The sequence below is a fragment of the Anoplopoma fimbria genome, chromosome 12 (assembly GCF_027596085.1).
Source record: "Anoplopoma fimbria isolate UVic2021 breed Golden Eagle Sablefish chromosome 12, Afim_UVic_2022, whole genome shotgun sequence".
Taxonomy (NCBI): domain Eukaryota; kingdom Metazoa; phylum Chordata; class Actinopteri; order Perciformes; family Anoplopomatidae; genus Anoplopoma; species Anoplopoma fimbria.
In genome coordinates, this window is record NC_072460.1 from 4,564,794 (window position 1) to 4,576,927 (window position 12,134).

The 12,134-nt window shown below is 40.0% G+C and overlaps 1 protein-coding gene across 1 annotated transcript; it reads left to right on the forward strand.

The window, feature by feature from the left end:
* Positions 1 to 1,423: 1,423 nt before the first annotated feature.
* On the forward strand, positions 1,424 to 11,600 carry LOC129099389 (protein-glutamine gamma-glutamyltransferase 5-like). Its single transcript, XM_054608615.1, has 13 exons — positions 1,424 to 1,457; positions 2,113 to 2,307; positions 3,060 to 3,296; positions 3,812 to 3,930; positions 4,034 to 4,162; positions 4,338 to 4,512; positions 5,161 to 5,296; positions 5,561 to 5,664; positions 5,910 to 6,214; positions 6,835 to 7,072; positions 7,264 to 7,424; positions 9,124 to 9,263; positions 11,444 to 11,600. The coding sequence occupies exons 1-13, from the start codon at positions 1,424 to 1,426 to the stop codon at positions 11,598 to 11,600; spliced, it is 2,130 nt and encodes a 709-aa protein (XP_054464590.1).
* The last annotated feature ends 534 nt before the right edge of the window (positions 11,601 to 12,134 follow it).

Sequence of the window (12,134 nt, forward strand, 5' to 3'; positions counted from 1 at the left end):
ATTTGGGCAACAATTGGTTTACAAAGCTATTCAAACTAGCTAAAAATGTAGTTTTCTGTTTAACTGGTGAGACCATCGGTATTGCGTATTATATGTATGGCAAGAGTCCACCCTTCATCTGCTGGTGCCATCCAGTTAATAATAGTGTTTTATTAATTGTTAAAAACATTGTTGCAGGGCTTTGGCCTGCAGCTTTGGTCTACTGTGTGCAGGTGATGGCACAAAAATATAAAATAAGATTGTGGATAAACAAAAAGTGACAGTTGGATTGTTTCTCAGTGTAAGTGGATCCTGGTTGTCACATACAGCATATTTCCAGAGAAAGGTGTGAATGGGATGTGTACTTTGAAAACAGGTGTGGCCTGACTATGCCCCTCTGGGGTAATTTTTAAATGGCTCATGGTTAATTTTTAAAAAATACACTACAATATGGCTTGAGATTATTTTTAATAAATTGCACTTTTTGCACAATTTAGATTAGATGTCAATTAAATTTAGTGAAATGATCTCTGCTTCAACCGCATGCCACAGAAACCAATATTTTACCATTACTGCCTGATATTAAATTTACAGATTTGCATCTTACATTTGCATCTTTTAAGTTGGCATTTGGCCATAAAAAGAAACCAATATATACTGTAGATATTTTGCTAATTCTGCCTGTTTTAATTTAATTTATTAACAGATTTACACATTACAACATAGTACTTTAAATGGGCACTATGGGACAATGAATCTGAACCCATTTTGGATGGATTACTATCATCTGGTTAAAATTTTAATTTGTCCAATACTTTGGTATACAATCAAATACCTAAGAAGACATAATCCTAGCTTCAGCTGTACTTTGTATTCAGTGCTAATTAGCAAATGTTACAACACTGACAAAAAAAAGAATGAGAGTGAGATGGTTCCGGTAGAGTAGGTGGATCCTGGATGTCACTTGCAACATCTTTCCAGAGAAAGGTGTGCATGAGGTGTTGCCCAAAAATGATCTGTCAGGCCAAAGACAATGGGAAGTAAATCTTTTGATTAACAGATTTACACATTATAACATAGTACTTTAAATGGGCACTATGGGACAATGAATCTGAACACATTTTGGATGGATCGCCAACATCAGGTCAAATTTTGAATTTGTCCACTACTTTGGTATATAATCAAATACCTAAAAAGACATAATCCCCCGGATTCCATCTTTAATTAATTCCATTCCATCCAAAGAAAATAATGTTAATAAATGATTGCTACTGGGCCTTGGTTTTCCACTACTGATCACGGTTCAGCAGAAGATTATTATAATTTTTTTCTTCATACATGGATGATTGGCCACAACAAAAGAGGGAAAGTGAGATTCTTATCAAAGGGAAGGTGGAACCTGCTTGTCATTCCTTCAGTCGCTGGTAACGCCTGCTGTCAGATCATGGATTGCACTCAACAGACTACATACACCAGGGGTGAGTTCACTCGCAAATGCAAATCATACTTTACTTTAAGAGAAAGGTTTGAATGCTTCTAAATGTTCTTAAAATTGAATTAAATGTTGTGTGATGGCATTGATCGTTTCTTAAGATATATATATAAATGTTTCATTTAAGATTTCTGACTTGGCAAGGCTTAGATTAATCACATGCAAGTATCATTTTAACATAAGTCAAAAACATATCTTTCTATCAAGATATTCTACCGAAGAATCTGTATATTTGTTTTACTACTTTGTCGAAACAAGTATTTGACTTCACAATTGTTTCGGTCGCTGAGGTGCTAATAAGTTGTATAAAATGTAAATCATTTAGCTGCAATGCAGAGTATGTGACAGAAAGTGAGGCCGTGCAGTTTATCAACGTTAGACAACAGTGTGAGAAAAAAAAAATCAAACTCATCAGAGATAATAATTATTAGTCCGGTATTGTTCCGAGGATGTGAAAGACTCCTGGCTACTTTTATAACTAAATGTCTAAAACTGCCCTCTTCCCTTCTTCCCTTATTTCAACACCTGCTCCACTTCTCTGTTTGATAGATCACTGTCATGTATCCTGTGACTAAAATCTGTGTTTTTCCTACACTCTTAAGATTAACGTGGTATTTGTAACAGTCGTCTCTTTTCCCTAGGCACTGCCAATGGCCAGTGCCGACTGAAGTTTGTCAACTTCGAGGCCAGTGAGAACCACGCTTCCCATGAGACAGAGGGGCTCAGCCAAAAGCACCTGGTGGTGCGGCGAGGGAAACCTTTCAAAGTGACTATCCGGTTTGGCAGCTGCTCGTGGAATCCTCACACGGAGAGCCTGGTCCTGGAGGTTTTGCTAGGTATCAAAGATAGGATCAAGTTCTCATTTAAAGCAGGACCATGTCATTTATGAAAGGAAAAAATAACACAGTGCTTCTCTTACAAATGGGAAGCTACATTCATGAGCAGCAAAAAGCACCCTTGGTCTATCCAATGCTTCCGAGGGTGTTGCTGCTTCAGCCTCACTTGGTCGTGGGTCATTAACATAGGTATGGTCGGGGCTGGTGGCCAGTGACAAGCACAAGGGTTTGCACTGCCTGAATTCAAGTTACGACAGCTTGCTCACTGAAGGTCTATCTTCGAGCAGCTTTTATATTAATCAACCTCCTAGTACCAACACTTGAATGCCCTTGTTTAAAAAAAATAGTCTTAAAAAGCACTGATTGCCGAATCCAGTTGTTTTCCCTCCTCGGTTCTTGTGAATGAGCCTGTAAACGGGTTAAAGGAAGGTTAGTGAGTTTGCTCTCTTGGCCCATGAATGCGGAAGATTTCCAGAGTCTACAGGTATTTTCATTTGATATCTATACTCGGATGTCGAACTTGTTTTGCTTCAAATATGCTTTTTTTTAACAAAAAGGCTAAATAAATATAATTAAAGAACAGAAAATAAAAGAAAATCTAACATAAGATAACCCTGAGCAAAACTCCTGAGTGTATTAACTTCATGAATTCAACTTTTTGTTTTTAAGAGGGAAATGATGTTATTTCTTCAATTAAAAGCTACAAAGCCTGACTTTAAGTAAACCGCAAGTGTTTTCTTTTCCCCACACAGGTAATCTTTCAGAGAGGTTCCCAGTCCAGTTCCCTGGCGAGCGATACAACCCCCACAGCTGGTCAGCCAAAATCTACCCAGACAACGGGGGCCGTCGGTCGTTCACCGTCTACATCTGCTCCCCTGTTCAGTCCTCAGTGGCTCTGTATCAACTCCTGGTGCACATAGAGACCAAACAGAGCAGAATTAGCTATACAGTGGGAGCATTTGTGCTGCTCTGCAACCCCTGGCTGAAAAGTGGGTCCATGTATTAATACCATAGACTGTATATTAAAAGTGGACGTAAATGGAAGTGACCATATTTGGACTAGAGAGGAGTGACATGGAGAGGATGTACATGGCTCTGGTAGCAGTAGCGACCTTTCAATCACAAGGAAGCCCGCCTTAAAACATACTCCGCTTTATTGTCTATTTTACACTAAATTAGACCATAAATAAACATCACGCTGTATTGGAGAGTACTTGAAACTAGAGATTGAGACCATAAACTAATGTTTACAAAGTTTACTGAGGTAATAAATCAAGTAAGAAGTAGGGTCATTTTCTCATAGACTTCAATCTGACTTATTTTTGCAAGAGTCGCCCCCTGATGGCCAGCAGAGAGGATGCAAGTTTAAGACACTTCTGCATTGGCTTCACTTTTCAGAACTGGAGAGATATCGACTGATTAATTCTCCTCCCTGTTATTATCTTCAGTTTTTGCCGTTGCCTTGTTATAAAAGTTACTGCACACACCTCCTATTGCCTTTCAGATGATCCAGTTTACATGCCACTGGATGTCCATATACAAGAGTACATCAAGAGCGATTACGGGGTGGTGTACATGGGCACCCCTCTCAACATTAGCAGGCGGCCCTGGTCGTTTGGTCAGGTATGCGATGCTCTGCTATCATGAATAGATCATGTGTAATCGCAGCGTTTTGTTTTGCGGGTAAGCTTACAGTGCAGCTATGTTTCTGTTTCCATGTGTGTAGTATGAGTCTGGGGTCCTGGAGGCGTGTCTGACGCTCCTGGAGGTCAGCCCACAGCACCAACGGGACAAAGACAGAGACTACATTCGCCGGGCAGACCCCGTCTACCTCAGCAGAGTGATATGTGCTATGGTGAGAGACGACACTCCAACACTCACTGTATGTGTTGCAAATATGTAAAAATGTGCACACGCATTAATTATCTCTCATGCCAAATTTGTTACCAATATTATCAACAACATGACTGGGTTGCATGGAAAAGCAATTTCCCCTGCTTGATGTGTGTGTGTGTGTCCCCCCCTCCAAGGTGAACTGTAATGATGACCTGGGTATTCTGGAGGGGAAGTGGCAGGGGAGCTACAAAGGTGGGGTGAAGCCCACAGAGTGGAGCGGCAGCGCCGACATCCTGCACCGCTGGGTCTCCTCCAACAGCCCTGTGCGCTACGGACAGTGCTGGGTCTTTGCATCCGTCCTCTGCACAGGTACTTTGAATAAATAGGACACCAGAGTGTATTAATTCTAAACTCTTGGGTGACATTTAAGTGTCACTGAGGTGTCTCCAACGCCGAGCAGTTGCCCCACAGCTCATCGACAATGAATTGGCCCAGAAAGGTATCAAAGATTTGAGTTTCTTACAATGTCCCTGATGGGATAAGCTAAAGCCACCTAAACTATAATAGTTATTCTTGCATTGGTCTGTTATTTAACGGTTTCATCCCATTCATTATTTTCCTCATTCTTTCAGAAATCAGCAGGATTAATAAGTTTCACAAGGCAGGGTTTGGGTTTGGAGGTCGAGTTATTTAAACGATAAGTGAGCTCCTCAGCTATTTTTATCCCATCTGGATCATATTTATGGGTCATTTTTAACTCTCATCTATAATAATTTAAGCCACAATTATTTAAAAAATAGTGAACTAAACTTTGTATCTGCATGGCCAGATACCATTTAAGGTAAGAGAGAAAATATTTAATTGTGTTCTTTTGTATTTTGGTTGAAGTGACCTTTAAAAAAATCATCTCCATATTTTTTTTACTAAACAGGCTTAACAATTTTTTTGTCAATACAGCTGATTTCAAAATCCTTGTCCGTCTAGTGTTAAACACTGACTGCTCTTTCTCTTTTCCAGTGATGAGAGTGTTGGGGATTCCCTCCAGGGTGGTGACGGTTTTCAACGCAGCCCATGACGGCGATGGCAGCCTGAGAATTGAAGAGTATTACTCGAGCACCGGGGAAAAGCTCAACCTGTCAAAGGACAGCATTTGGTTGGTGTCTCATTCTCTCAAGCCACAAAGATACCCGTTGGTCTTTTACTTTTTTTTTTAGCTATCAGGATGATTTGACCATTTTCATTTCAACTGATTTTTTTGAAGTAGTAAAAAGAATAAAATTGACCTACATTTCCATGACAACACCTCAGTCACGTTAGTGTGATCGCCTGTTATCATGTATATTATCCCTCTTTGCATTTGTGTCCGTCTTGTGTTTGTATATGTTTGTGCATCTGTTCCTGTGTGTCCTCATTGCAGGAACTTCCATGTGTGGGCGGAGTGCTGGATGAGGAGACCAGACCTCGGCCCGGAGTTCGATGGCTGGCAGGTGGTGGACCCGACCCCCCAGGAGAAGAGTGCAGGTGGGTCGCTGCTTCCCTCGAGTGATTCTCAGAGGCTGACATTTAGATTTCTTTTTTTGCCAGACGTACCTTATCAAAACTGAATGGGACATGAATAAATAACATCACTTGAGGAAAAAAAGCACTCCTGTCACATTCACTTCCTTCTTGAATAAATGTCACAAAGCGTGGGAAATAATGTGATTCATTTGTGAATGGTAACTAATGAGTACGTAACAATAAACACAACACACTTTCTCCCGTAGGGGTATTCTGCTGTGGCCCTTCCCCGGTAAGTGGCGTGCAAGGACACTGCCTCCGCGCCCGCTACGACACGTCGTTCGTCTATGCCTCTGTTGACGCCGACGTCGTGCGGCTGATAGTCCGCGACGGGCTGGTGGTTGGCAGGACGGTGGACACGGAGGGGGTGGGACAGCTGATTTACACCAAGAGCATCGGCTCAGACGCACCAGAGAATCTGACGGGGACTTATAAGAGGAAGAGAAGTAAGTATATTTGTGTAATGAGTCAGCATGAAGCTCATAGAGACGGTAGAAGTAGGGTGTTTTCAGTCTTTGTTCTCCACATTTTTCTCCTTCTTTGTCTTTCCCTCTTCAGTAAAGCAGCCAGTATGCACTATGATGAGCACGTCCTTGTCCGTGACGAGGTCAGGTCAGTTGTGATGAAGCGTCTTCAGCCTCCACCCTGTGGAGAACAAATGTTTTTTTATGCAAATAAGTAGCAAGCTTTGATACTGTTGTTTTTTTCATGACAGAAATCCCTCTCACTCATACAGCTATGGTTAGGTATGGTCAGTCCAGTCCAAGTGTACAAGGAGCAGGTAAGCCTTCACTCTACTCATACTGTTGCAAATGCCACAGGGTGCATTTACTGTGGGTGTTTGAAATTGACAAAAGTCATGTTCACAGCACAAGTTTTTTCAAGTATTGCAGTAGAATAGTTGTGAGGAAATGGTTAAAATGTAACAAAAACTTCCTCAATTGTTAAACAAAAAGTTTATACGCTCCCTTGAGTTTTTATTTTTTTTGCCTGTGTGGAATAAGAGTGCAAAATGGATTATGGAGATCATGGAGCCCTTGTCGAGCTACTAAAAATGCATTTGCTAATAAGTCATGATATGCTTAGTTTATGTTCAGTTTATGCTAAGCTTATCCACTGGATTTTTTAGAGGCTCCCCCAGCCCTTTCATCTCTACGAGGAACATCACCCGATTTGGAGGTGTCCCTAAGCATAGATGGGGTGCCGACAGTGGGTAAGAACATCTCCATGTGTGTGACGGTCAAGAACCAGTCGGGCAGCCCACGGTTCCTGATGGAGCACCTCAACGCTCAGCAGAAGGACTTCAGCAGCAATCCAGAGCAGAGTTTCTGGGAAACACACAAAGAAGTGTGCATACAGCCGGGTGAAGGTGAGGAGACGTGAAGGGGCCTCTGGCACTGCTGTTGGATTAACGTGTTTGATATCATTTCCTTTTTAAGTGCACGTTGACGTCACAATCCTATTATTGTTTGATCAACGAAAACCTCGACTGAACTTGTTATTTGCGATTGTTGTTCCTCTCACGATCATTCTTTTCCACATCCTGTTGGTTCTCTGCAGTTCTGACGCTCCACCACGCCATCGCTCCCTCCGAGTACGAGTCGTTCCTGGCAGGCGACGACATTGTGAATCTCGCGGTGGTGATCAAGGACCTGAGGACGGAAGAAAGATTCCTGGCCACGCAGGAGTTCAGCATCAGCTCACCACAGATTACCATAGAGGTACGGCAGCATCCAGCCTCCATACACTTCAGCTCACAGATAAATGATGCAGTGTGGTCTTCCTTTCTCTGTCTTCTTTATCGTCATCTTCTGTCTCCTGTCAGCTGTGCTCGATAAGATGAAGTCATTTAAATGACGGAGCAGAGGCAGAAATTCATAGAAGAGGAGAAGTGTTCAGCATCAGTCACCCCTTTGGTTTTTGGTTTGCTTTTCACACAGTTTATATTACATCATATAAGATGCACAGAATTTTGCTAAATTCAGTTTGTGACTACATCGGTTTTCAAAATAAGGTGTATATACAAAATATATATATGGACATAAGATTAATTGCATTATATTCATAGGCAGTATAAAAGTTAGCTGTGTTTTTTTCTCGCAATTTATGACGGAATGTTAAATTCAGTTTTTTTATCTAGAAAATGTTCAACTTTAATCTCTGAGAATATCTTATATATCTATATTTTTCTCATAAAAATTATGACTTTTTAGTTTTTTCTTGGATTATTACCCCCCCCTTCCCTGGCTCCTGAATTAAAAGAATATAAATTGTTGCTAATAAGCGGCCACAGATATTCCATTTTTGAGCGCAATATATAAATCCTACTTTAGATGGATGATGAGCAAAATTGGTCAAGTGTTGCTAAGCTAATAGCACATCTAGATCAAACTCAGCTGACTTGAGGTCAATTTTATTGATTTGTTCTTCCATAATTAGTAATTGGCAATCAGCATCTCAAGAAGTCAAATATATGGGTTTTTAATTTGGTGGCCTCAATGTGTGTAGACGTATAAATGGTTTGTTTTTGCAAATATATATATTATAGTAAATATGTGAGGATCAGTTGTTCATTTTTGCGTTCTATATATGGAGATTGTGGTGTTCAAAACACCAGTGGTCTCCATTAAAGTAGAGTCACTTCCCCAGTTAGCAGATTTTTTTTACTTCCATCTGTGCACTGGGCACCACATTGTACTGCATTGGCCTGGTACTGGTGTTATGATGGAAGGCATGGAGGATAAAGTGCATGGGCTCACCAAAAATACATGTTCTTTTCTTATTTTAAATCCCCTTTAGCTTCCACAAAGTATTTCCCAAGTCTTCCTTTGGTCCAAACAAAATGAAAAAACAAATCTATTGTAATCTATGAAAATCTGTTTTTGTTTCAGTGACTTTTTGAAAGAAAATCAGAAGAAGCTCTTAGATAACAGCTGTCATCATACAAATTAAAAAAAATCACAAAAAGACAAACGCCATTTAGCATGAACATCAGACGACATTCTAATTTAGCCTCTACATTAAGCTATGGTAATTATTCATATCCTACATATATTTGCATGGAATGTAAACCATGAAAAAACGTCTCTAGCTGCTCTGTTTGATTATGTCTGCTAAGTTTGTTTAGCAACACTTGACTGAGAGCACAGGCTAAACTAGTTTTCTATTTTTGGAGCGTGAATGCTTTCTCTTCCTGTGGAAACAAAACAAAAACACGAGAACTTCACAACAGAACATTGAAATGTAGTGTGTGCTGATTTAAAACCATCTTGTATACCTTACATATGTTTTGATTTGTATTCTGATGACCACCATTCAGCACAATGATGACCACAGTGTTAGTGCTGAGCAGAGTTCATAATCAGGGGACATGGATTTAGTCGTTTAGCGTCTAATCATGTAACTTTGGCTTCTCCAAAGATTGAAGGAGGGGACAGCATCGAGATGAAAAAGGAGCACACAGTCCAGCTGTCCTTCATCAACACTTTTACCAAAACCCTGACTGGAGCTGTGCTGACTGTAAAGGGATCTGGCTTGTTACAGGGGAAACACGAAGCCAGGTGAGTCTGTTTTAACGTTGGAACCTCAGAGCAAAACCATAAATCATCTTTCTCAATTGATACTGTGGGTAAAAAGAATACATAAAGAAAATTGTGGAATGGTCACATTCCAGCGTTGTTGCACACATCTTTGATTTATGTTTGAGCCGTGATGAAAACATGGTTTGTTTTAACAGCGTCTGGGAATGCTGTCAGGTATGTTGCAAGAATGTAAAGTTGTTGCACCCAAATGTGGTCGACCGTGCAGTTCTGACAACACAACTCTCAGGTGTTAAATTTCGTAATATATTCAAGGATTGATCCCCTCTTCTTTTTCTTATTTACTTATTTCAGTTTCAGAGTAACATTTTCTTAATTGTCAAAGCAGGGTTGTGCTGGGGTTACAATTTAAATGTTCAGATTGAAAAAAATTCAGAATGGGGGAAAAAAAGGACAACAAATGGTTTGCATGTAATAGCATACTGCTTTATAATGAAACAAAAACAAACTGCTTCAAACATTAAATGGAAAAAATATAGATATGAAAATATCTTAATAACTGTATGTAATGATGAGATATAGGAAAAAAGATAAAATCCAAATAGTTGACTTTCATATTTAATTCTGTTTACTTTTTTACCTTTAAGCTGTGACATGCTCTGACATTTTTGTAAAATTTCAGTTTATTTCAGACCCACATAGATGCTTTTTTGGTCTTTTTTAAGGGGAACCGGGGATCTTTGGGGGTTTATAGCGGGTCAGCATTAGATGCCATATGAAAGTGTTGCACATCAACTGAAAGCTGCAAGCTTGAGGAATCATTTTGAGTTGCAGCTCAGCACTGTGTTAAGTTTTTCTAGCTTTTAGAATGGACAAAATCTCACATTCATACTGCATTAAAACAACTGTATTGGATTATCATGAAGTGGGAATCTCTGTAAAGGGGAGGCTCATTGGTTCCCATAGAACCCATTTTCATTCAACTATCTTAAGGTGAGAGATCAAGAGACCCCTCCGACAATGGCCATGCAGGTTTTCCCTCACCAACATTTTTTGCCTAACGTTGGAGCGTTATTCAGCCTCCTTCCCGACAAGTTAGTACGACATGGCTGGATCAATGGATTCATTAGGTTGTTTAGTTTCACATGATACAAGTGCAAACTCCTAAAGAAAGATGAGTCGGATTTGATCGTCAATGTTCTCAGGCTGCAGTGAGGAAGGAGCTTAGACATTGTGTTTTCTAAGGGTTGCCAGGTTTGTTGAGGACTGTTGACCAGTCACAGTGGTCAGGCTCAGTAGTTTATGTGCTTACCTCCTGCTACTATGTCCTGTCTATTCAGTGCTTAATGGCGTTGAAGTTTATTTAAATAGAAGAACAAAAACAACTCTGAGTCACACAAGAATCACCTGGTAGTCGGAGAATGGAAAGCACTCTTATATTAAACACGTTTTGGAACGTAGCATCAATACATTTTTCTTTATTCCACATTTTTGTGTTGTTTTTTCCCTTCATGGTGTTAAAAACCTTTACCTCTTTTTTTGGCTTTAACTGGACAAACTTTATCAATGACAGTTTTAAAAGTTTAAAACCCATCTTTTACTTCAGTGCCCTGGAGTCATGGTGGCTTTTTATCGGCCCGGACAATGACGCAAAAGTTTCACCCCAGAGAGGAATAAATCAGCTAATTAGAGAAAAGATTCTGCAGAAACATCTAGTTACAGTAAGAGGTAGTAATACATCACCGTGCTGAATACTGGAACAATAAAGCGGCTTTGGTATTTACTTTTACTGGCTTGAGAAAAGGCAGAACGTTAGTTCTGGGTGCCAGAAAAATCTCTGTACCCGGCAAGGGATTCACTGAATAATTGACCGATTAATTAACACTCATCGCCCACAGACACACACACACACACACACACACACACACACACAGACACACACACACACACACACACACACACACACACACACACACACACACACACACACACACACACAGACACATACACACAGATATATTATGGTCGTCTGTGCTGTGTAACATCAAATATCTCGCCAATTGCTCCTTTTATTCATTGTCCAAATATTATTACTGACTCCAGAAAAATAATTCTCCATGTGGGTCTTTGTGAGAAAGCTGAAATGTGGAAAGATTAAAAAGGATTTTCTTTTCTCGCTTCTTCTTCTCTCTCTCTCCCAGACTGGTTCTTCTGCAGCCAGGAGAGAAGATAGAGAAGACGGTGACCATCGTGGCCTCTTCGGCTGGCACTAAAGTGCTCATGGCCACTTTCTCACACAGCAACAGTCCTGGAGTGGTTTCCAGGAGCTTCCGCAAAGTCTCCGTTGTGGCTGCATGAGTCCATCCTCCCAAAAGCTCCAACAGCAAGAAATGAATTTCTTTAGACTGACACGCAAAAGCTTTTTTTAAATTATTTCAACAAAATATGTTATATACGTATGTTTTTTTTATTTACAATGTATATACAGTGCCTTCAGTATTTATCTTCTAAAGACATTGTACAGGCATTGTTTCTATTATATTGTTTCACATATTTTGTAAAATGGCTTTGACATGTAATATTAGTGGATTTACCCCTTTACATTGCTGCATTGCTGTAACTCTGTTACACCACTAGGTGGCAGCATTGCCATTTCCACTTGTTTTCTGTTTCCTCTCTGAAAATCACTCTGGCACTCTTGAACTGTTGAATCCAAGAAAATAATTCTGTTTGAATACTTGAACGTTTCTTTTGTAGATGATTTTGGTCACTTTTCATTTGGCTCCTGTGATCATAATCTGGATTATTAGACGTTTAGTTTAAAATTTCTCTGCACACCAGTCGCTTTATGCATTGTATACGGCAAGAAACTGATCTTCTGTAATTTGTCAA

Coding starts and splice junctions, on each gene's coding strand:
- LOC129099389 (XM_054608615.1), top strand. CDS start 1,424: ATGGATTGCACTCAACAGACTACATACACCAGGG. Junction 7,073..7,263: donor GTGCATACAGCCGGGTGAAG/GTGAGGAGACGT, acceptor GGTTCTCTGCAG/TTCTGACGCTCCACCACGCC. Junction 9,264..11,443: donor CAGGGGAAACACGAAGCCAG/GTGAGTCTGTTT, acceptor TCTCTCTCCCAG/ACTGGTTCTTCTGCAGCCAG.